This window comes from Myxine glutinosa, chromosome 7 (assembly GCF_964187855.1).
Source record: "Myxine glutinosa chromosome 7, kmMyxGlut1.1, whole genome shotgun sequence".
In the NCBI taxonomy this organism is placed as follows: Eukaryota; Metazoa; Chordata; class Myxini; order Myxiniformes; family Myxinidae; genus Myxine; species Myxine glutinosa.
In genome coordinates, this window is record NC_136267.1 from 3,141,980 (window position 1) to 3,166,250 (window position 24,271).

Below are 24,271 nucleotides of genomic sequence, written 5' to 3' on the forward strand. Positions count from 1 at the left end.
CCTTTTGAAGCAATGTTTTATGGCTGGATGCCCTTCCTGCCGCCAACCCTGTTGGTCACCTCTTGCGACACACAGGGAATTACCAGTGAACTGGTACTCAATTTGCCGACCTCGGAAGGATGACAGGCTGCGTCAACACCCCTGGTGTTAATTCAGCGATCGACCAGGATTCGAACTCCAGGATCCTAGGATCCCAAGCCGGCACCCGAACCGCTAAGCCAACACCAGGTTGCAGGACCAAAAACTATATAATAGGACGATATCTCAAGAAGTTATCGACAAGTTATGACAAAACTTGGTGAATGAGTTGGATCGGCGACAACAAGCCGATTCGATTTTGGTTTAGGTCCGAATCCCGATCCGGCCCATCAGCAAGATACAAAATGTAACCTGTTCAGTCTAGCGGAGGGTATGTGCTCTACCGAGCTCTACCTTCTAGTTTCTGCATTTCCATTTTGAGAAACCGCACACAGACACCGTGATCTACAGGATTCATTTGTGCCGCATGAAAGACAGAACATACATCATTCTTTATTTCAATCTCCTTTATTAAAATCCTTTTCAAATCAAACAAACAAACATGTACACCATTTCAGATTTTAATTTTACAAATCCCAACTTTTCACAAGTAATAAATAATAATAAAATAAAAATAAATAATAATAATAAAATAATTGCACATTGCATTTTGTAAACATGTCATCATGATTCTTTGTTTCGATATCATGATGAAATAAACACTTACCTCACTCACCACATTCATTTAGATCTTCGCTGAAGATGTGATCCCGAGTGATTACCGATCCAAGATTGATCACAGACACCTGAACTCAGGATTTTAAACTTCTCGTTACACTGCCCATGCAACTGCAAAACTAAAACTGAAACAAAAACCACAAAAAAAATAATCAAATATTGCCAGAATGTGCACGAGTGGAGTGAAAGTACCGGTCGTGAACATGAATAAATAAATTAATTCTTCAAAAAATGAATTTAAATTCTTAACATAGGTGCTGATTTTCATTGTAAAGAGTAAGCAATGCAAACTTGAGAGAACGTTCTTATGTGACGTCACAAGTTGGTTGTGATGTGAATGGCCTAACAGGATTCCTGATCCTCTATAATAGAATGACTGGCATAACTCAGTCATGTTTACAATGTTGTTGTTGTTCGTCCGACAGCCACTGTGAAGTGTTTCCAGTATGGCTGGAGGTTCATGACAACAGAGCTAAAAACAAAAGGTTTGCGGACAGAAAAAAAATCCAGAATATACTGGGGACAAGACCTAAAAAAGTGAAAGAAGGCCCAGAGGAAGTGAAGAAGATCCATCATCACCTTATCAGTGAACTTCTCCACCTAAAACTCTGCGAATGAATGACACACTTTGCTATGATTGGTCATGCCAACTTTCCCTGAGACTTCCATGGGTCCTTCGGAACACGATCCAGGTAGGCCTGGCTGTTCTCAAACGTTGTTTATGGGCCTGGAGTTGCTGAAGAGGACAAATTAAAATGTTGAAAAATAGTTTTACAAGTTTAGAGTGCAAATCAAATCAAATTTGTTGAAGGAGTGCGAAACAAATTTCTTTTTAAAACGTATGAAGAGAACGATTCAAGAAAACGTACCATGTTTGAACATAATTGCAGAAAGTTCCACCCACGTGGCTCCCAAGATCCTAACCAGTGAGCGTTTGCATTACATCCTCACAAGTTAGGGTCTCAGGGATCACGTGGCATGGCACAGCCCATGGCCCTCAACACGGATTTGCTTGTAATAGTCGATGGTGGGTTCATCTACCTGGTTTGTGCTGCTGCTCCGTTGAGTACTCTGTCATTCACTGTCAAACGTTCTCCCACCAGGGAGGGACACATATATGTAGATATATATTGGATATATGTACTGTATATATTATTAACATATATATATACCTCTTACATTATATGGAGGGACATATTGAGTGAGATACGGAGACAGAATGGAGTGAGGGAAGGGGGGAGAGAGAGAGAGAGAGAGAGAGAGAGAGAGAGGGGAGGGGGGAGACGGTGATGGATGAAGTGATATGTGTGTGTGTGTGTGTGTGTATATATATATAGATATGACACACTTTGCTATGATTGGTCATGCCAATCATTGGTGTATATACAGTCACGTGAAAAAGTAAGTACACCCCATGCGAAGTTTTGACTTTTTCAACATATTTCAACATACAGCTATTTGATCTTCATTTCAACAATACTGACAGATAAAGGTGATATAATATAACAAATATCATGAAACATTTACATTTTGTAGTCCATTGTATAATTTAAATAAACATAAATGCAAATTTCACATGTGGAAAAAGTAAGTACACCCCATGAAATGTTTTTAAAATCTTTTTTGTGGACATATCAATATTTGATCTTCATTTAAACAGTATCTATAGATAAAGGTGATCTAATTGAACAAAAATCAATGACAAATTGACTTTGCAATAATTTATTCAACAAAAACTTGTTGCACAACATGCACAATTGCATGCACAGCTCGTTTCAAATCCCCCCACAACATCTCGATGGGATTTAGATCCAGGCTTTGACTTGGCCATTCCAGAACCCTCCATTTCTTTCTTTTCAGCCATTCCTTGGTGGATTTACTGGTATGTTTAGGGTCATTGTCATGTTGCAAGGTCCACCTTCGGTTGAGCTTCAACTTTCCGACAGATGGCCTCACATTATCCTCAAGCACCCTCTGTTACAATGAATAATTCATAGTGGATTCTATGATGGTGAGCTGCCCAGGCCCTGATGCAGCAAAGCTGCCCCAAACCATAATATTTCCACCACCATGCTTTTTACAGTTGGTATCAGGTTCATGTGGTCAAATGCTGTCTTTGGTTTTCGCCAAACATGTCTTCTGGTACTGTGGCCAAATAGCTCTACCTTTGACTCATCTGTCCAGAGCACATTGTTCCAGAAGTGCTGGTCTTGGCCTCGGTGTTCATTGGCAAACTTTAGTCTTGCCCTGTTGTTCTTTCTGGACAGCAAAGGTTTCCTCCTGGCACACCTCCCATGTAGATCAAACTTGTGCAGCCTCTTTCTAATGGTAGACTCGTGCACTTTGACATCAACAGCGGCAAGAGCTACCTGTAGGTCCTGTGATGACATTCTGGGGTTCTTAGAGACTTCTTTCAGCATCTTGCGGTCTGCTATCAGGCTGAAGTTGCTGGGGCGGCCTGGCCTGAACAAGTTGACAGTTGTTTGGAATGTTCTCCACTTGTAGATGATCTTCCGGACAGTCGAATGATTGATTTCAAATTGTTTGGAGATCTTTTTAAATCCCTTCCCAGACTCGTAGGCATCTATAACCTTCTTTCTGAAGGCCTCAGAGAGCTCTTTTGATCTAGGCATGGTGATGTCACACACTCCATCAACAAAGAGCAAACCAAACGAAATGTCTGAGGTTTAAATAAGACAGGTTCCTCCAAGATCCTCTCTGACGATGTTCTAATCATTTGCACCTGAGCTGGTGCACCTGATTCTAATTTTAGGTATTTGAAGTAGTGATAAATGTAGGCTGTAGGGGTGTACTTACTTTTCCCATATGCGAAATTTGGATTTATGTTTATTTAAATTATACAATGGACAACAAAATGTAAATGTTTCATGATATTTGTTATATTATATCACCTTTATCTATCAATATTGTTGAAATGAAGATCAAATAGCTGTATGTTGAAATATGTTGAAAAAGTCAAAACTTTACATGGGGTGTACTTACTTTTTCACGTGACTGTATATATCACATTAACGGCGGTTCACCACTGATGGTATGAAATCGCATAACTGATATATATATATATATATATATATATATATATTTATTTATATGTGTAAATACATAAATGTATATAATTTCTGCTCTCATACAATTGCTTCACTTCTTGCATAAAATGTAAATAAATAAAAGATTATTCAAAGACAAAGTTTTAATTATTATTTTTGAAACGTCATTTTGGAAAAAAATAAAACAGGAAGACTTCACATACAAGCGTCGGATTGCCTTGTGCGGCAATATCCCATCTGAGTACGGAGCTCGAGATGCTGGGATTCCAACAACCGTATTGAGTTATCCAGTTTCCACAACATTCCACGGTCCAGTAATACCTCGCTTCACGTTGCCCCATAGAACGCCGATTCGTTATAGAGCTCTTTGTGCTGGAGAACATTTTTACTAAAAAAAAGGAAGAAGAAAATCCATAACAAGCAGCACACGTTGAGTAAACACAGCACTCGTATTGTATGCCCATGCTCTCAGCCAATCAGCGCTGTTTACTCCTCCTTTGTTTTGCAGCAGCATGAGCCTCTTCTCACCTCACCTCCATTGCTGCCATGGCTGAGGAGGAAGGTAGGAGTGATGGCGATTATTTTTTTTTATTGATATTTGTACATACTTTATGTTTTTGTTAATACTTACTGATGTTATTAGAATAAAAAATATATTCTTATCAATAAAGCAATATATTACCATCATCATCATCATCATCATAATCATAATAATCATCATCATCATCATTGTTTTACGGCCATGCTTGCATGTGTAAGCTGTGATTCACCAAATGGCTGCTTCAGCAAAAGGCATTTTTGAGTCATGTTTTTTGTGGCCGGATGCTCTTCCTGACGCCACCACAGTATCAGCTGTGGACCTAGCCTTTGTCAAAAGAGACATACCTGGCAAGGTAGCAGGGGGATTTACAATCAGAGTTTCCTTCTCCTAGGTGGACTGCCTACCAAGGCTAAAGAGCTCCACCTACCCTGGTTGGATTGGGGAGGGTCACAGCAAGTCCTCACAATGGAGGGCCATGCACACTACACCTCGAGGGTACCAACCTACTCCGAGATCCTCCAAACATTTAGCCAGTGCCCTTAAGAGCACTGTAACCATGGTGCACCACCAGGTGGTAGTCTGAGAGTCTTGGCAAGGGCAGAGGGTATGGACCGGAAGGAAGGACTGACACACTCGGTCTTCTTTTCGCTCGCAGAGCTATCCGGCGGCCGTAGCTAAAAGCAACGAGTGGTAAACTACATCGCACCCTACCTCAACACTAGATGCATATACCTGCCCTGAAAAAACAAACAAAAAAAAACAAACACAAGCACCACATCTGTATTATTATTAGCATTATTACCAATACCCCAGTGGAGCCCTCATATACCACTCATGTGCAAGAAATATCATCGTCGAACGCATATGCATATAAACAATGGGATCCAGGTACGCATGTCCATACACACAATGGGATAATGACTCTGTTTAGCGAATTTTCAATTAACACTCTCTTCTCCAGATACGCATTTCTATATACACAATGGGGGTAACAACCCTGTTTAGCGAATTTTCAATTAATGCTCTCTTCTCCAGGTACGCATGTCCATATACACAATGGGGGTAACAACCCTGTTTAGCGAATTTTCAATTAACGCCCTCTTCTCCAGGTACGCATGTCCATATACACAATGGGGGTAACAACCCTGTTTAGCGAATTTTCAATTAACGCTCTCTTCTCCAGCTACGCATATCCACATACACAATGGGGGTAACAACCCTGTTCAGCGAATTTTCAACGAACACTCTCCTATCCAGGTATGCATGTCCATATACACAATGGGGGTAACAACCCTGTTTAGCGAATTTTCAATTAACGCTCTCTTCTCCAGGCACGCATGTCCATATACACAATGGGGGTAACAACCCTGTTTAGCGAATTTTCAATTAACGCTCTCTTCTCCAGGTACGACCCTTCCTTAAGGAAGGGCATCCGGCCATAAAAACATTGCCTCAAAAAGAGAACCATAACAATTACAACTACATGTGGGCAGGGTACAGACTGAAGTGGAGATCGGTTTCTGAGGTTTGGGACATGGAATGTAGGGACAATGACAGGGAGATCAGGAGAAGTGGTGGAAGTATTGGTCAGAAGAAGAGTGGACATATGTTGTGTGCAAGAGACGAGATGGAAGGGAAGTGGTGTGAGAATGGTGAAGGGTAGGCAGGGACAGAAATACAAGTTTGTGTGGCAAGGGTGCCTGGATGGCGTGAATGGTGTTGGTGTCCTGTTTTCTGAGGAGTTTGTAGAAAGTGTGGTGAGTGTGACTAGAGTGAGTGATAGGTTGATGATGGTGAAAATGATGATTGGAAAGCTCTTGGTGAACGTCATCTCGGGATATGCTCCGCAGGTTGGTCGGAGCGATGAAGAGAAGGACAAGTTCTGGTGTGCGATAGAGAAGCTGATGGAAAACGTGAAAGATGAGGAAGGTTGTTGTGGTAGGAGGAGACCTAAATGGACATGTGGGAAGGAGTATGGATGGTTTTGAGGGAGTTCATGGGGGTTACGGATATGGTGTGAGAAATGGAGAAAGTGAAAGGATTTTGGAGTTTGCTGATGGAGCTGATTTGTTGATTTGTAATACTCAGTTCCAGAAAGAGGATAATAAGCTTGTTACATACACGTCAGGTGGGTCGACGACAACCGTTGACTACCTGATGGTGCGTAGGCGAGATAGGGGGCACCTCCGGGACATAAAGGTGATCCCGGGGGAGGAGGCTGTTTCACAGCACCACTTGGTTGTCTGCGACATAAGGGTGAAAGGTGCGAGGAAAGCTCGGCGGGTGAAGTACCAACCGAGAATGAAGGTGTGGAGGTTGAAAGAGGTGACAGTAAGGGAGGCATAAAAAGAGAGGCTGAGTAGGGTAGAGGATGATGTGGTTGAGCTTGAAAGTGGTTGGATGTCAATGAAAGCTAGTCTGTTGGGAGCCGTTGGTGAGGTATGTGGATGGACAAAAGGACCAGCGAGGCACTCGGAAACATGGTGGTGGGATGACGAAGTTGGAAAGAGGATTGACGAGAAGAGGAAGAAGTTCAAGGAGTGGCAGAAGGCAAAGGGTACGGGAGCAGAAACAGCAGAGCATGAAAGTTATAAGGCAGCCAAGAAGGCTGCAAAGAAAGAGGCAGCAAGGGTGCAGGAGGCATGTAGGAAAATGTTCGGAGAACGCTTGGATTCGGAAGAGGGTCATAGAGCAGTATTCAGGAATGCAAAGCAGATAGCGAAAGAGAGGTGTGATGTGATGGGGGTGAGTTGCTTGAAGGATGAAGTGGGACAAATCGTTGTGGACCCAGATGGAATTAAAGGAAGATGGAAAAGATATATGGAAATGCTGTTGAATACAGAGAATGAATGGGATGGCAACATGGAGAGTAACCCAGTTTTAGGACCGGCAGAGATAACTGAGCAGGAAGTTGAGGAAGCGATAAAAGCAATGAAGAGTAGAAAAGCGGGAGGGCCGACGGGAGTTGTGGGAGATATGTTGAAGGCAGCAGGAAGTTGGGGTGTGAAGAGAATGACAGAGATCTGTAATCTGGCGGTGAAAGAAGGCCGCATTCCAGTGGATTGGGAACTGAGTACCCTCATCCCTCTATACAAGGGGAAAGGTGACCCTGCAGAGTGTGGCTCGTACCGAGCGATAAAGTTATTGGAGCATGGAATGAAGGTATTGGAAAGGGTGTTGGAGAGGAGGATAAGGAAGAAAGGGAAGATCGACGAAATGCAGTTTGGATTTATGCCAGGAAGAGGAACGACACATGCGCTTTTTATTGTGAGGCAGTTGCAGGAGAAGTACATGGAGAAGAGGAAGAAGTTGTTTCTTGGGTTTGTTGATCTGGAGAAAGCATTCGATAGGGTTCCACGCAAAGTATTGACATGGGCAATGAGGAAGTTAGGAGTGGAGGAATGGTTGATCAGAGTAGTGATGGCAATGTACAAAAGAGCGCGCACAGCTGTAAGGACGAAGGACGGGAACAGTGGTGAGTTTGAGATGAAGGTGGGAGTGCATCAGGGGTCGGTACTAAGTCCACCACTATTTGTAGCTGTGATGGAGGTGCTGGCTCAGAACGTAAAGGAGGGTTTACCGTGGGAGTTGTTGTGTGCAGATGATCTGGTGTTAATTGCGGAAAGTATGGATGGACTGAAGGAAAAGATGAACAAGTGGAAGGAATGTATGGAGACAAAAGGTCTGAAGGTGATTATCGGAAAGACGAAGGTGATGGCAAGTGGTAAAGCATGTGGTGAGGTGGAAAGAACTGGGAAGTGGCCCTGTGCTGTGTGCAGGAAGGGTGTCGGAGTGAACTCCATTCAATGTACAATGTGCGCTGAGTGGGTTCATCAAAAATGTAGCGGTCTGAGAGGGTCATTAACCAGTGTGGCAGCTACATTCAAATGTAAGGTGTGCACAGAGGGAGCTGCAGATGGAGGAAATGTTGAGTTGGATCTTGGAGACGGCGTGGAGCTGGAAGGTAAAACATTTTGCTACCTCGGAGACATGCTGAATGGAGAAGGTGGATCAGACTCGGCAACGGTTGCGAGAGTGAGATGTGCGCATGGAAGAAGTTTCGGGAACTGAGTGGCGTGCTGATGAGGAGGGGAGTGTCGTTGAAGGTAAAGGGAAAGGTGTATGCTGCATGTGAGAGAAGTGTTATGATTTATGGGAGCGAGACATGGGTAATGAACGTAGAGCAATGAGGAAGCGTTGTTGGGGGTATGAAGCATCGCGAGGGGTATGCAGTGTCATGGGGGTATGAAGCGTTGTTGGGGGTATGAAGCGTCGCGAGGGTTATGGAGTGTCACGGGGGTATGAAGCGTTGTTGGGGGTATGAAGCATTGTTGGGGATATTAAGCGTTGTTGGGGGCATGAAGCATTGTTGGGGGTATGACGCGTCGTGAGGGGTATGGAGTGTCACGGGGGTATGAAGCGTTGTTGGGTGTATGAAGCGTCACAAGGGGTATGGAGTGTCATTGGGGTATGAAGCGTTGTTGGGGGTATGACGCGTCGTGAGGGGTATGGAGTGTCACGGGGGTATGAAGCGTTGTTGGGGGCATGATGCGTCGTGAGGGGTATGGAGCGTCACGGGGGTATGAAGCGTTGTTGGGGATATGAAGCGTTGTTGGGGGTATGACGCGTCGTGAGGGGTATGGAGTGTCACAGGGGTATGAAGCGTTGTTGGGGGTATGAAGCGTCGCGAGAGGTATGAGGCATTGTTGGGGGTATGAAGCGTTGTTGGGGGTATGAAGCGTTGTTGGGGGTATGATGCGTTGTGAAGGGTATGGAGTGTCATGGGGGTATGAAGCGTTGTTGGGGGTATGAAGTGTCATCAGGGGTATGGAGTGTCATGGGGGTATGAAGAGTTGTTGGGGGTATGAAGCGTCGTGAGGGGTATGGAGTGTCATGGGGGTATGGAGTGTCACGGGGGTATGAAGCGTTGTTGGGGGTATGACGCGTCGTGAAAGGTATGGAGTGTCACGGGAGTATGAAGCGTTGTTGGGGGCTGAAGCGTTGTGAGGGGTGTGGAGTGTCACAGGGGTATGAAGTGTTGTTGGGGGTATGAAGCGTTGTTGGGGGTATGAAGCGTCGTGAGGGGTATGAAGTGTCACGGGGGTATGAAGCGTTGTTGGGGGTATGAAGCATCGTGAAGGGTATGGAGTGTCACGGGGGTATGAAGCGTTGTTGGGGATATGACGCGTCGTGAGGGGTATGGAGTGTCATGGGGGTATGAAGCGTTGTTGGGGGTATGAAGCGTCGTGAAGGGTATGGAGTGTCACAGGGGTATGAAGCGTTGTTGGGGGTACTAGTGTCACTGGGGGTACGGAGCGTCGCTAGGGGTACTGAGTGTCGCTGGGCGTACGGAGCGTGTTTGGGGGCATGGAGTGTTTCTGGGGATCGAAGGCTGCTGGGGGTACGGAGGGTTTCTGGGGATACGATGTCATTCATGATCGGAGGAAAAATCCTGAACGTCCCCAACAACACACAATTACAACACAAAGGGCGTACTGTCTTTCTTTCTCACTTGAAAAAAGGTTGTGAAAGCAACGAAGATTTTCCTGGAAAATTAGCTTAAAACATTGCTGCACTCAACCACCATGCACAACTACCATTTGCATCATTCTTTAAAATCCGCTAGTTTGAGGTATTCTGAGGGTTCTGTAACGTCCAGACGTAAACGCAAAAGGCACAAAGGGAACCAACATTCCTATGGACTATAGAGGAAGGTGTGCTCCGAAAAGCAACAACCTGCTCCAGGAAAACACCATTAATTGCAGTTGGACTTTAAATGTCCGTATAATGAAGCCAGACCGGAGTAGAACGCAATACCACCGAGCTATAGACAATACCACCGAGCTATAGACAATACCACCGAGCTATAGACAATACCACCAAGCCATAGACAATACCACCGAGCTATAGACCATACCACCGAGTTATAGACAATACCACCGAGCTATAGACAATACCACCGAGCTATAGACAATACCACCAAGCCATAGACAATACCACCGAGCTATAGACAATACCACCAAGCCATAGACAATACCACCGAGCTATAGACCACACCACCGAGTTATAGACAATACCACCGAGCTACACACAATACCACCGAGCCATTGACAATACCACTGAGCTATAGACAATACCACCGAGTTATAGACAATACCACCGAGCCATACACAATACCACCGAGCCATAGACAATACCACCGAGCTATAGACAATACCACCGAGTTATAGACAATATCACCGAGCTATAGACAATACCACCGAGTTATAGACAATACCACCGAGCTATAGACAATACCACCGAGTTATAGACAATACCACCGAGTTATAGACAATACCACCGAGTTATAGACAATACCACCGAGTTATAGACAATACCACCGAGCTATAGACAATACCACCGAGTTATAGACAATACCACCGAGCTATAGACAATACCACCGAGTTATAGACAATACCACCGAGTTATAGACAATACCACCGAGCTATAGACAATACCACCGAGCTATAGACAATATCACCAAGCTATAGACAATACCACCGAGTTATAGACAATACCACCGAGCTACACACAATACCACCGAGCTATAGACAATACCACCGAGTTATAGACAATACCACCGAGCTATAGACAATATCACCAAGCTATAGACAATACCACGGAGCTAGAGACAATACCACCGAGCTATAGACAATACCACCGAGTTATAGACAATACCACCGAGCTATACACAATACCACCGAGCTATAGACAATACCACCGAGCTGAAGACAATACCACCGAGCTATAGACAATACCACCGAGCTATAGACAATACCACCGAGCAATAGACAATACCACCGAGCTATAGACAATACCACCGAGCTGAAGACAATACCACCGAGCTATAGACAATACCACCGAGCTATAGACAATACCACCGAGCTATAGACAATACCACCGAGCAATAGACAATACCACCGAGCTATAGACAATACCACCGAGCTGAAGACAATACCACCGAGTTATAGACAATACCACCGAGCTATAGACAATACCACCGAGCAATAGACAATACCACCGAGCTAGAGACAATACCACCGAGCTATAGACAATACCACCAAGCTGAAGACAATACCACCGAGCTATAGACAATACCACCGAGCAATAGACAATACCACCGAGCTATAGACAATACCACCGAGCTGAAGACAATACCACCGAGCTATAGACAATACCACCGAGCTATAGACAATACCACCGAGATATAATAATAATAATAATGCATTTATTTTGTATAGCGCTTTTCAGGAAGCCCAAAGACGCTTTGACAGAGTGCAAAACATAATGCATAGCAAAACATAAAAACAATTGCAAAAATAAAAAAATATAAAAAAAATAAAAAATATCACCATATAGACAATATCACCGAGCTATAGACAATACCACCGAGCTATAGACAATACCACCGAGCTATAGACAATACCACCGAGCTATAGACAATACCACCGAGATATAGACAATATCACCAAGCTATAGACATTACCACCGAGCTATAGATAATACCACCGCGCTATGGACAATACCACCGAGCTATAGACAATACCACCGAGCTATAGACAATACCACCGAGCTACAGACATTACCACCGAGCTACAGACAATACCACCGCGCTATAGACAATACCACCGAGCTAGACACAATACCACCGAGCCAAAGACAATACCGCTGATCTATAGACCATACCACCGAGCTATAGACAATACCACCGAGCTATAGACAATACCACCGAGCTACAGACATTACCACCGAGCTACAGACAATACCACCGAGCTGTAGATAATACCACCGAGCTATACACAATACCACCGCGCTATAGACAATACCACCGAGCTAGACACAATACCACCGAGCTATAGACAATACCACCGAGCTAAAGACAATACCACCGAGTTTAAGACAATACCGCCGAGCTATAGACAATACCACCGAGCTAAAGACAATACTACCGAGCTATAGACAATACGACCAAGCTATACACAATACCACTGAGCCAAAGACAATACCACCGAGCTACAGACAATACCGCTGATCTAGAGACAATACCACCGAGCTATAGACAATATCACCAAGCCATAGACAATACCGCTGATCTATAGACAATACCACCGAGCTACAGACAATATCACCGAGCCATAGACAATACCGCTGATCTATAGACAATACCACCGAGCCATAGACAATACCACCGAGCCATACACAATACCGCTGATCTATAGACAATACCACCGAGCTATAGAGAACACCGCCGATCTATAGACAATACCACCGAGCCATAGACAATACCACCGAGCTAGAGACAATACCACCAAACTATGGACAATACCACCGAACTATAGACAATACCACCGAGCTATAGACAATACCACCGAGCTATAGACAATACCACCGAGCTATAGACAATACCACCAAGCTATGGACAATACCACCGGACTATAGACAATACCACCAAGCTATAGACAATACCACCGGACTATAGACAATACCACCGAGCTATAGACAATACCACCGAGCTGTAGACATTACCACCGATCTATAGATAATACCACCGAGCTATGGACAACACCACCGAGCTATAGACAATACCACCGAGCTATAGACAATACCACCGAGCTATAGACAATACCACCAAGCTATAGACAATACCACCGGACTATAGACAATACCACCGAGCTATAGACAATACCACGGAGCTATAGACAATACCACCAAGCTAAAGACAATACCACTGAGCTATAGACAATACCACCGATCGATAGACAATACCACCAAGCTAAAGACAATACCACTGAGCTACACACATTACCACCGATCTATAGACAATACCACGGAGCTATAGACAATACCACCAAGCTATAGAAAATACCACCGAGCTATAGACAATACCACCGAGCTATAGACAATACTACCGAGCTACAGACAATACCACCGAGCTAGAGACAATAACACGGAGCTATAGACAATACCACCGAGCTATAGACAATACCACCGAGCTATAGACAATACCACCGAGCTAAAGACAATACCACCGAGCTATAGAAAATACCACCGAGCTAGAGACAATAACACGGAGCTATAGACAATACCACCGAGCTATAGACAATACCACAGAGCTATAGACAATACCACCGAGCTATGGACAATACCACTGAGCTTTAGACAATACCACCGAGCTATAGACAATACCACCGAGCTATAGACAATACCACCGAGCTAAAGACAATACCACCGAGCTATAGAAAATACCACCGAGCTAGAGACAATAACACGGAGCTATAGACAATACCACCGAGCTATAGACAATACCACCGAGCTATGGACAATAACACGGAGCTATAGACAATACCACCGAGCTATGGACAATACCACCGAGCTATAGACAATACCACCGAGCTATAGACAATACCACCGAGCTATAGACAATACCACTGAGCTTTAGACAATACCACCGAGCTATAGACAATACCACCGAGCTATAGACAATACCACTGAGCTAAAGACAATACCACTGAGCTATAGACAATACCACTGAGCTATAGACAATACCACCGAGCTATAGACAAAGTCTCTATAAGATCAAGGATTCGCATTTCAAAGTGCTGTGATGTACATTTAACATGGAAAGGCCTAAGCTATGCGAAGAGAGAGAGAGAGATGAATAGAAAGGAAGAATTAAAAAGAAAGATAAAATAAATAATTGGTCATTTCCCATCCTGTACACCAAATCCACAATTGTAATGGTCTACATATGGCAAATCCAAGGATACGCATGACATGTGAACATCCTATTTCGGAGTTCGACACATGAGTTCTTCGTGGACAGATGAGACAGATATAAAAATGTAAGGAAGGCCATAAAGCACAAAAGTACGAACCAACACACAGGAACAATAAAAATAAACACAAAGGAACAATAAAAATAAACACAGGAACAATAAAAATAAACACAGGAACAATAAAAATAAACACAGGAACAATAAAAATAAACACAAAGGAACAATAAAAATAAACACAGGAACAATAAAAATAAACACACAGGAACATTAAAAATAAACACATAGGACCAATAAAAATAAACACATAGGAACAATAAAAATAAACACAGGAACATTAAAAATAAACACAAAGGAACAATAAAAATAAACACAGGAACAATAAAAATAAACACACAGGAACATTAAAAATAAACACATAGGACCAATAAAAATAAACACACAGGAACAACAAAAATAAACACATAGGAACAATAAAAATAAACACACAGGAACAATAAAAATAAACACAGGAACAATAAAAATAAACACACAGGAACAATAAAAATAAACACATGGGAACAATAAAAATAAACACACAGGAACAATAAAAATAAACACAGGAACAATAAAAATAAACACACAGGAACAATAAAAATAAACACATAGGAACAATAAAAATAAACACAGGAACAATAAAAATAAACACAGGAACAATAAAAATAAACACATAGGAACAATAAAAATAAACACAGGAACATTAAAAATAAACACAAAGGAACAATAAAAATAAACACAGGAACAATAAAAATAAACACACAGGAACATTAAAAATAAACACATAGGACCAATAAAAATAAACACACAGGAACAACAAAAATAAACACATAGGAACAATAAAAATAAACACACAGGAACAATAAAAATAAACACAGGAACAATAAAAATAAACACACAGGAACAATAAAAATAAACACATGGGAACAATAAAAATAAACACACAGGAACAATAAAAATAAACACAGGAACAATAAAAATAAACACACAGGAACAATAAAAATAAACACATAGGAACAATAAAAATAAACACAGGAACAATAAAAATAAACACAGGAACAATAAAAATAAACACACAGGAACAATAAAAATAAACACAAAGGAACAATAAAAATAAACACACAGGAACAATAAAAATAAACACATAGGAACAATAAAAATAAACACAGGAACAATAAAAATAAACACAGGAACAATAAAAATAAACACATCGGAACAATAAAAATAAACACACAGGAACAATAAAAATAAACACACAGGAACATTAAAAATAAACACAAAGGAACAATAAAAATAAACACACAGGAACAACAAAAATAAACACATAGGAACAATAAAAATAAACACACAGGAACAATAAAAATAAACACAGGAACAATAAAAATAAACACACAGGAACATTAAAAATAAACACATAGGACCAATAAAAATAAACACACAGGAACAACAAAAATAAACACATAGGAACAATAAAAATAAACACACAGGAACAATAAAAATAAACACAGGAACAATAAAAATAAACACACAGGAACAATAAAAATAAACACATAGGAACAATAAAAATAAACACAGGAACAATAAAAATAAACACAGGAACAATAAAAATAAACACAGGAACAATAAAAATAAACACATAGGAACAATAAAAATAAACACAGGAACAATAAAAATAAACACAGGAACAATAAAAATAAACACATAGGAACAATAAAAATAAACACACAGGAACAATAAAAATAAACACAAAGGAACAATAAAAATAAACACAGGAACAATAAAAATAAACACACAGGAACAATAAAAATAAACACACAGGAACAATAAAAATAAACACAGGAACAATAAAAATAAACACAGGAACAATAAAAATAAACTCATAGGAACAATAAAAATAAACACACAGGAACAATAAAAATAAACACACAGGAACAATAAAAATAAACACAAAGGAACAATAAAAATAAACACATAGGAACAATAAAAATAAACACACAGGAACAATAAAAATAAACACACAGGAACAATAAAAATAAACACATAGGAACAATAAAAATAAACACACAGGAACAATAAAAATAAACACATAGGAACAATAAAAATAAACACACAGGAACAATAAAAATAAACACATAGGAACAATAAAAATAAACACAGGAACAATAAAAATAAACACACAGGAACAATAAAAATAAACACATAGGAACAATAAAAATAAACACAAAGGAACAATAAAAATAAACACACAGGAACAATAAAAATAAACACACAGGAATAATAAAAATAAACATAGGAACAATAAAAATAAACACAGGAACAATAAAAATAAACACACAGGAACAATAAAAATAAACACAGGAACAATAAAATAAACACAAAGGAACAATAAAAATAAACACAGGAACAATAAAAAATAAACATACAGGAACAATAAAAAAAACACAAAGGAACAATAAAAATAAACAGAGGAACAATAAAAATAAACAGAAAGGAACAATAAAAATAAACACAAAGGAACAATACCACCGAGCTATAGGCAATACCACCCAGCAATAGACAATACCACCGAGCTATAGACAATACCACCGAGCTATAGACAATACCACCGAGCTATAGACAATACCACCGAGCTATAGACAATATCACCGAGCTATAGACATTACCACTGATCTATAGATAATACCACCGAGCTATAGACAATACCACCGAATATGAATGAATGATCGTTTTAAGGCCATTTTCCCCACTAGAGCGGGGGTTACCCTTGCGGACCCCATGACAATCATGGTTCCCTGTTTGAGGCAATGTTTTTACGGCCGGATGCCCTTCCTGATCTATAGATAATACCACCGAGCTATAGACAATACCATCGAGATATAGACAATACCACCGAGATATAGACAATATCACCGAGCTATAGACAATACCACCGAGATATAATAATAATAATAATAATTCATTTATTTTGTATAGCGCTTTTCCAGAAGCCCAAAGGCGCTTTGACAGAGTGGAAAACATAATGCATAACAATACATGAAAACAACAATTGCAAAAAGACAAGAATCAATGGGGAAATATTTAAAGCAAAAGGAGGTAGAAGGAGAAGAGATAGTCAGGGGTTAAATGCTGTGGGTTGAATGTTGAATGCAGTGTTGAACAGGTGGGTCTTTAGTGATGTTTTGAATGTGGTGAGTGAGGAGGAGTCTCTGATGGTGTGAGGTAGTGAATTCCAGAGGGTGGGAGCAGCGATGGAGAAGGCCCTGTCCCCCCAGGATCTGAATTTGGTCCGGATGGAGGGGGTCAGGAGGTTGGTACCAGCAGAGCGGAGGTTGCGGGTGGGAGTGTGTCTGGAGAGGAGGTCAGCCAGGTAGGATGGGGCCAGGTTATGGAGGGCTTTGTATGTCAAGACATTATATAGACATTACCACTGATCTATAGATAATACCACCGAGCTATAGACAATACCACCGAGATATAGACATTACCACTGATCTATAGATAATACCACCGAGCTATAGACAATACCACCGAGCTATAGACAATACCACCGAGATATAGACAATATCACCGAGCTATAGACAATACCACCGAGATATAGACATTACCACTGATCTATAGATAATACCACAGAGCTATAGACAATACCACCGAGATATAGACAATATCACCAAGCGATAGACAATACCACCGAGCTATCGACATTACCACTGATCTATAGATAATACCACCGAGCTATAGACAATACCACCGAGCAATACACAATATCACCGAGCCAAAGACAATACCGCTGATCTATAGACAATACCACCGAGCTATAGACAATACCACCGAGCTATAGACAATACCACCGAGCTATAGACAATACCACCGAGCTATAGACAATACCACCGAGCTATAGACAATACCACCGAGCTATAGACATTACCGCTGATCTATAGACAATACCACCGAGCTATAGACAATACCACCGAGCTATAGACAATACCACCGAGCTATAGACAATACCACCGAGCTATAGACAATACCACCGAGCTGTAGACAATACCACCGAGCTATAGACAATACCACCGAGCTATAGACAATACCACCGAGCTATAGACAATACCACCGAGCTATAGACAATACCACTGAGCTGTAGACAATACCACTGAGCTATAGACAATACCACCGAGATATAGACAATATCACCAAGCTATAGACATTACCACCGAGCTATAGATAATACCACCGCGCTATGGACAATACCACCGAGCTATAGACAATACCACCGAGCTATAGACAATACCACCGAGCTACAGACATTACCACCGAGCTACAGACAATACCAACCGAGCTATACACAATACCACCGAGCCAAAGACAATACCGCTGATCTATAGACAATACCACCGAGCTATAGACAATACCACTGAGCTATAGACAATACCACCGAGCTATAGACAATACCACCGAGCTACAGACATTACCACCGAGCGACAGACAATACCACCGAGCTGTAGACAATACCACCGAGCTATACACAATACCACCGCGCTATAGACAATACCACCGAGCTAGACACAATACCACCGAGCTAAAGACAATACCACCGAGTTTAAGACAATACCGCCGAGCTATAGACAATACCACCGAGCTAAAGACAATACTACCGAGCTATAGACAATACGACCAAGCTATACACAATACCACTGAGCCAAAGACAATACCACCGAGCTACAGACAATACCGCTGATCTAGAGACAATACCACCGAGCTATAGACAATATCACCAAGCCATAGACAATACCGCTGATCTATAGACAATACCACCGAGTTACAGACAATATCACCGAGCCATAGACAATACCGCTGATCTATAGACAATACCACCGAGCCATAGACAATACCACCGAGCCATACACAATACCGCTGATCTATAGACAATACCACCGAGCTATAGACAATACCGCCGATCTACAGACAATACCACCGAGCCATAGACAATACCACCGAGCTAGAGACAATACCACCAAACTATGGACAATACCACCGAACTATAGACAATACCACCGAGCTATAGACAATACCACCGAGCTATAGACAATACCACCGAGCTATAGACAATACCACCAAGCTATGGACAATACCACCGGACTATAGACAATACCACCGAGCTATAGACAATACCACCGAGCTGTAGACATTACCACCGATCTATAGACAATACCACCGAGCTATGGACAACACCACCGAGCTATAGACAATACCACGGAGCTATAGACAATACCACCAAGCTAAAGACAATACCACTAAGCTATAGACAATACAACCGATCTATAGACAATACCACCAAGCTAAAGACAATACCACTGAGCTACACACATTAACACCGATCTATAGACAATATTACCGAGCTATAGACAATACCACCGATCTATAGACAATACCACCGAGCTATAGACAATACCACTGAGCTACACACATTACCACCGATCTATAGACAATATCACCGAGCTATAGACAATACCACCAAGCTATAGAAAATACCACCGAGCTATAGACAATACCACCGAGCTAGAGACAATAACACGGAACTATAGACAATACCACCGAGCTATAGACAATACCACCGAGCTATAGACAATACCACCGAGCTAAAGACAATACTACCGAGCTACAGACAATACCACCGAGCTATAGAAAATACCACCGAGCTAGAGACAATAACACGGAGCTATAGACAATACCACCGATCTATAGACAATACCACCAAGCTAAAGACAATACCACTGAGCTACACACATTACCACCGATCTATAGACAATATCACCGAGCTATAGACAATACCACCAAGCTATAGAAAATACCACCGAGCTATAGACAATACCACCGAGCTAGAGACAATAACACGGAGCTATAGACAATACCACCGAGCTATAGACAATACCACCGAGCTATAGACAATACCACCGAGCTAAAGACAATACTACCGAGCTACAGACAATACCACCGAGCTATAGAAAATACCACCGAGCTAGAGACAATAACACGGAGCTATAGACAATACCACCGAGCTATAGACAATACCACCGAGCTATAGACAATACCACCGAGCTATAGACAATACCACCGAGCTATGGACAATACCACCGAGCTATAGACAATACCACTGAGCTTTAGACAATACCACCGAGCTATAGACAATACCACCGAGCTATAGACAATACCACTGAGCTAAAGACAATACCACTGAGCTATAGACAATACGACTGAGCTATAGACAATACCACTGAGCTATAGACAATACCACCGAGCTTTCGACAAAGTCTCTATAAGATCAAGGATTCGCATTTCAAAGTGCTGTGATGTACATTCAACATGGAAAGGCCTAAGCTATGCGAAGAGAGAGAGAGAGAGATGAATAGAAAGGAAGAATTAAAAAGAAAGATAAAATAAATAATTGGTCATTTCCCATCCTGTACACCAAATCCACAACTGTAATGGTCTACATATGGCAAATCCAAGGATACGCATGACATGTGAACATCCTATTTCGGAGTTCGACACATGAGTTCTTCGTGGACAGATGAGACAGATATAAAAATGTAAGGAAGGCCATAAAGCACAAAAGTACGAACCAACACACAGGAACAATAAAAATAAACACAAAGGAACAATAAAAATAAACACAGGAACAATAAAAATAAACACACAGGAACAATAAAAATAAACACATAGGACCAATAAAAATAAACACACAGGAACAACAAAAATAAACACATAGGAACAATAAAAATAAACACATAGGAACAATAAAAATAAACACACAGGAACAATAAAAATAAACACAGGAACAATAAAAATAAACACACAGGAACAATAAAAATAAACACAGGAACAATAAAAATAAACACATAGGAACAATAAAAATAAACACACAGGAACAATAAAAATAAACACACAGGAACAATAAAAATAAACACAAAGGAACAATAAAAATAAACACAGGAACAATAAAAATAAACACACAGGAACAATAAAAATAAACACACAGGAACAATAAAAATAAACACAGGAACAATAAAAATAAACACAGGAACAATAAAAATAAACTCATAGGAACAATAAAAATAAACACACAGGAACAATAAAAATAAACACACAGGAACAATAAAAATAAACACAGGAACAATAAAAATAAACACATAGGAACAATAAAAATAAACACAGGAACAATAAAAATAAACTCATAGGAACAATAAAAATAAACACACAGGAACAATAAAAATAAACACACAGGAACAATAAAAAGAAACACAAAGGAACAATAAAAATAAACACAGGAACAATAAAAATAAACACAGGAACAATAAAAATAAACACACAGGAACAATAAAAATAAACACAGGAACAATAAAAATAAACACAGGAACAATAAAAATAAACTCATAGGAACAATAAAAATAAACACAGGAACAATAAAAATAAACACACAGGAACAATAAAAATAAACACACAGGAACAATAAAAAGAAACACAAAGGAACAATAAAAATAAACACAGGAACAATAAAAATAAACACAGGAACAATAAAAATAAACACACAGGAACAATAAAAATAAACACAGGAACAATAAAAATAAACACAGGAACAATAAAAATAAACTCATAGGAACAATAAAAATAAACACACAGGAACAATAAAAATAAACACACAGGAACAATAAAAATAAACACAAAGGAACAATAAAAATAAACATAGGAACAATAAAAATAAACAGGAACAATAAAAATAAACACACAGGAACAATAAAAATAAACACATAGGAACAATAAAAATAAACACACAGGAACAATAAAAATAAACACATAGGAACAATAAAAAGAAACACACAGGAACAATAAAAATAAACACATAGGAACAATAAAAATAAACACAGGAACAATAAAAATAAACACACAGGAACAATAAAAATAAACACAAAGGAACAATAAAAATAAACACACAGGAACAATAAAAATAAACACACAGGAATAATAAAAATAAACATAGGAACAATAAAAATAAACACAGGAACAATAAAAATAAACACACAGGAACAATAAAAATAAACACACAGGAACAATAAAATAAACACAAAGGAACAATAAAAATAAACACAGGAACAATAAAAAATAAACATACAGGAACAATAAAATAAACACAAAGGAACAATAAAAATAAACAGAGGAACAATAAAAATAAACAGAAAGGAACAATAAAAATAAACACAAAGGAACAATAAAAATAAACACACAGGAACAATAAAAATAAACACACAGGAACAATAAAAAATAAACACACAGGAACAATAAAAATAAACACACAGGAACAATAAAAATAAACACACAGGAACAATAAAAATAAACACAAAGGAACAATAAAAATAAACACACAGGACAATAAAAATAAACACACAGGAACAATAAAAATAAACACAGGAACAATAAAAATAAACACACAGGAACAATAAAAATAAACACACAGGAACAATAAAAACAAACACAGGAACAATAAAAATAAACACAAAGGAACAATAAATATAACACAAAGGAACAATAAAAATAAACACAAAGGAACAATAAAAATAACACAAAGGAACAATAAAAATAAACACACAGGAACAATATAAAAATAACAAACACAAAGGAAAAATAACCAAAAAAAGAAAGAAAAAAAAAGACCAAACTCAAAAAAAGAGGAAGACCAAACAAAGGAAAAATAACAAACACAAAATAAAAATAAAAAGACCAAACACAAAAAAGAAGGAGACCAAACACAAAGGAAAAAGTACAAACATAAAAGGGAAATAAAAAGAACAAACACAAAGGAACAATGCATGAACAAAAACGTATAAACACGGAAATTAATCCAGGAATAGCCTGAGACTGTGTTACCTAATGGAATGTTGTGATTACTCTAAATTATTCAACCATATAAACCACTTGTGCCTCATGTCTGACTACTCACCCCATGATGAATCACTTGGCTGATGGTTCCACATTCACCAACTGGTACATTCTCGTGCATCGGTCCAAGGGGATGGGCATGAACCCTCATCTGGAAAGGTTATCAACAGATAAAATCATAATGTAATCAATGTCACCGGTGTGCTGGCTCGTGATCAATATGGGAGCAATTAAATCCATTTCTCACCTCATTGGGTCGACCAATCACTGGTCTTGAATACTACAAGTATATAATACCGTACAGTATACACCACTGTATTATTCTGATAGGATAGAGCAGAAGTAACGCACAATTGCCTTTGAGCTGTCTTGTCTGGGTTTCATTCCCGACCCGACTAACCCTGGTGTTTCGCAGACAGGGCGAGGCATCAGAAAGTGCGCCATCCTTCGGATGTCTCATCTGCTGGCATCAATTAACTGGTGGAGGTTAAAGATCCGTCGGTGTCTTCTGCGAAGAGTCGGCGAGTTATTGCCGGTATCACAAATAAATTACAAATTCCTGCCCAAATCACTTTCGGTCGAACGGCAGGCCTGGCCAGCCTGTTCGTGAAAGACTGGGGCCAAAAACACAAGGGCCAAACCCAACAAGAAAGTGTGGATAATTGAGGCCGTTAGAGTAGCAGTTGTAATGATATAATTATAGACATACAAATGCAATCTATGGAGCAATTGCACATCTGATCGAAATTCAAATACAAATTTAAACTGCTGGTTGCATCATCACTGAGGGCAGGAATTTACAATTTGGACAATTTACAATTTGGCACACAAAGGAAAGGATGCTTAATGCTCCACCAGCAAATGCTAGAAGAGGGGACAGCCGGCATTACGGCCCCTCGGAGGGACGGCACACTATTTAGTGCAAAACTGCCCACAAGGCACCGGGAATGGATTTATAGTCGAGCCAGGAATCGAACCCAGACTAGACAGCTCGAAGGCAAGTCATTGCGAAAAGAAGAAAAGTACACAAGGTGTCCAACCACCGATCACAACCACAACACCCTGGTGTTCCCACCACTAATGTATGTTAATTAGGGGGATCAAAGGCCACAGCCCCTTCCTCTTAGCTG

General features: G+C 40.2%; 1 protein-coding gene across 3 annotated transcripts in view; it reads right to left on the minus strand.

Annotated features, from left to right (window-relative positions):
- Window positions 1-527: 527 nt before the first annotated feature.
- The window catches only part of LOC144892887 (uncharacterized), a 310,345-nt gene continuing 286,601 nt past the window's right edge, over window positions 528-24,271 (minus strand). For 2 of the 3 annotated variants that reach the window (XR_013624005.1, XR_013624004.1), the window contains 3 exons: window positions 23,203-23,292; window positions 4,028-4,374; window positions 528-881 (listed from right to left, as the gene is read on the minus strand). Coding sequence is in view for 1 of the 3 variants with exons in the window: in XM_078781253.1 (XP_078637379.1) it covers window positions 4,210-4,212; window positions 23,203-23,292 (93 nt within the window). In the remaining 2 variants the exon portion in view is untranslated. The remainder of the gene's footprint in view (window positions 882-4,027; window positions 4,375-23,202; window positions 23,293-24,271) is intronic. The other variant, XM_078781253.1, reaches the window with a different exon arrangement.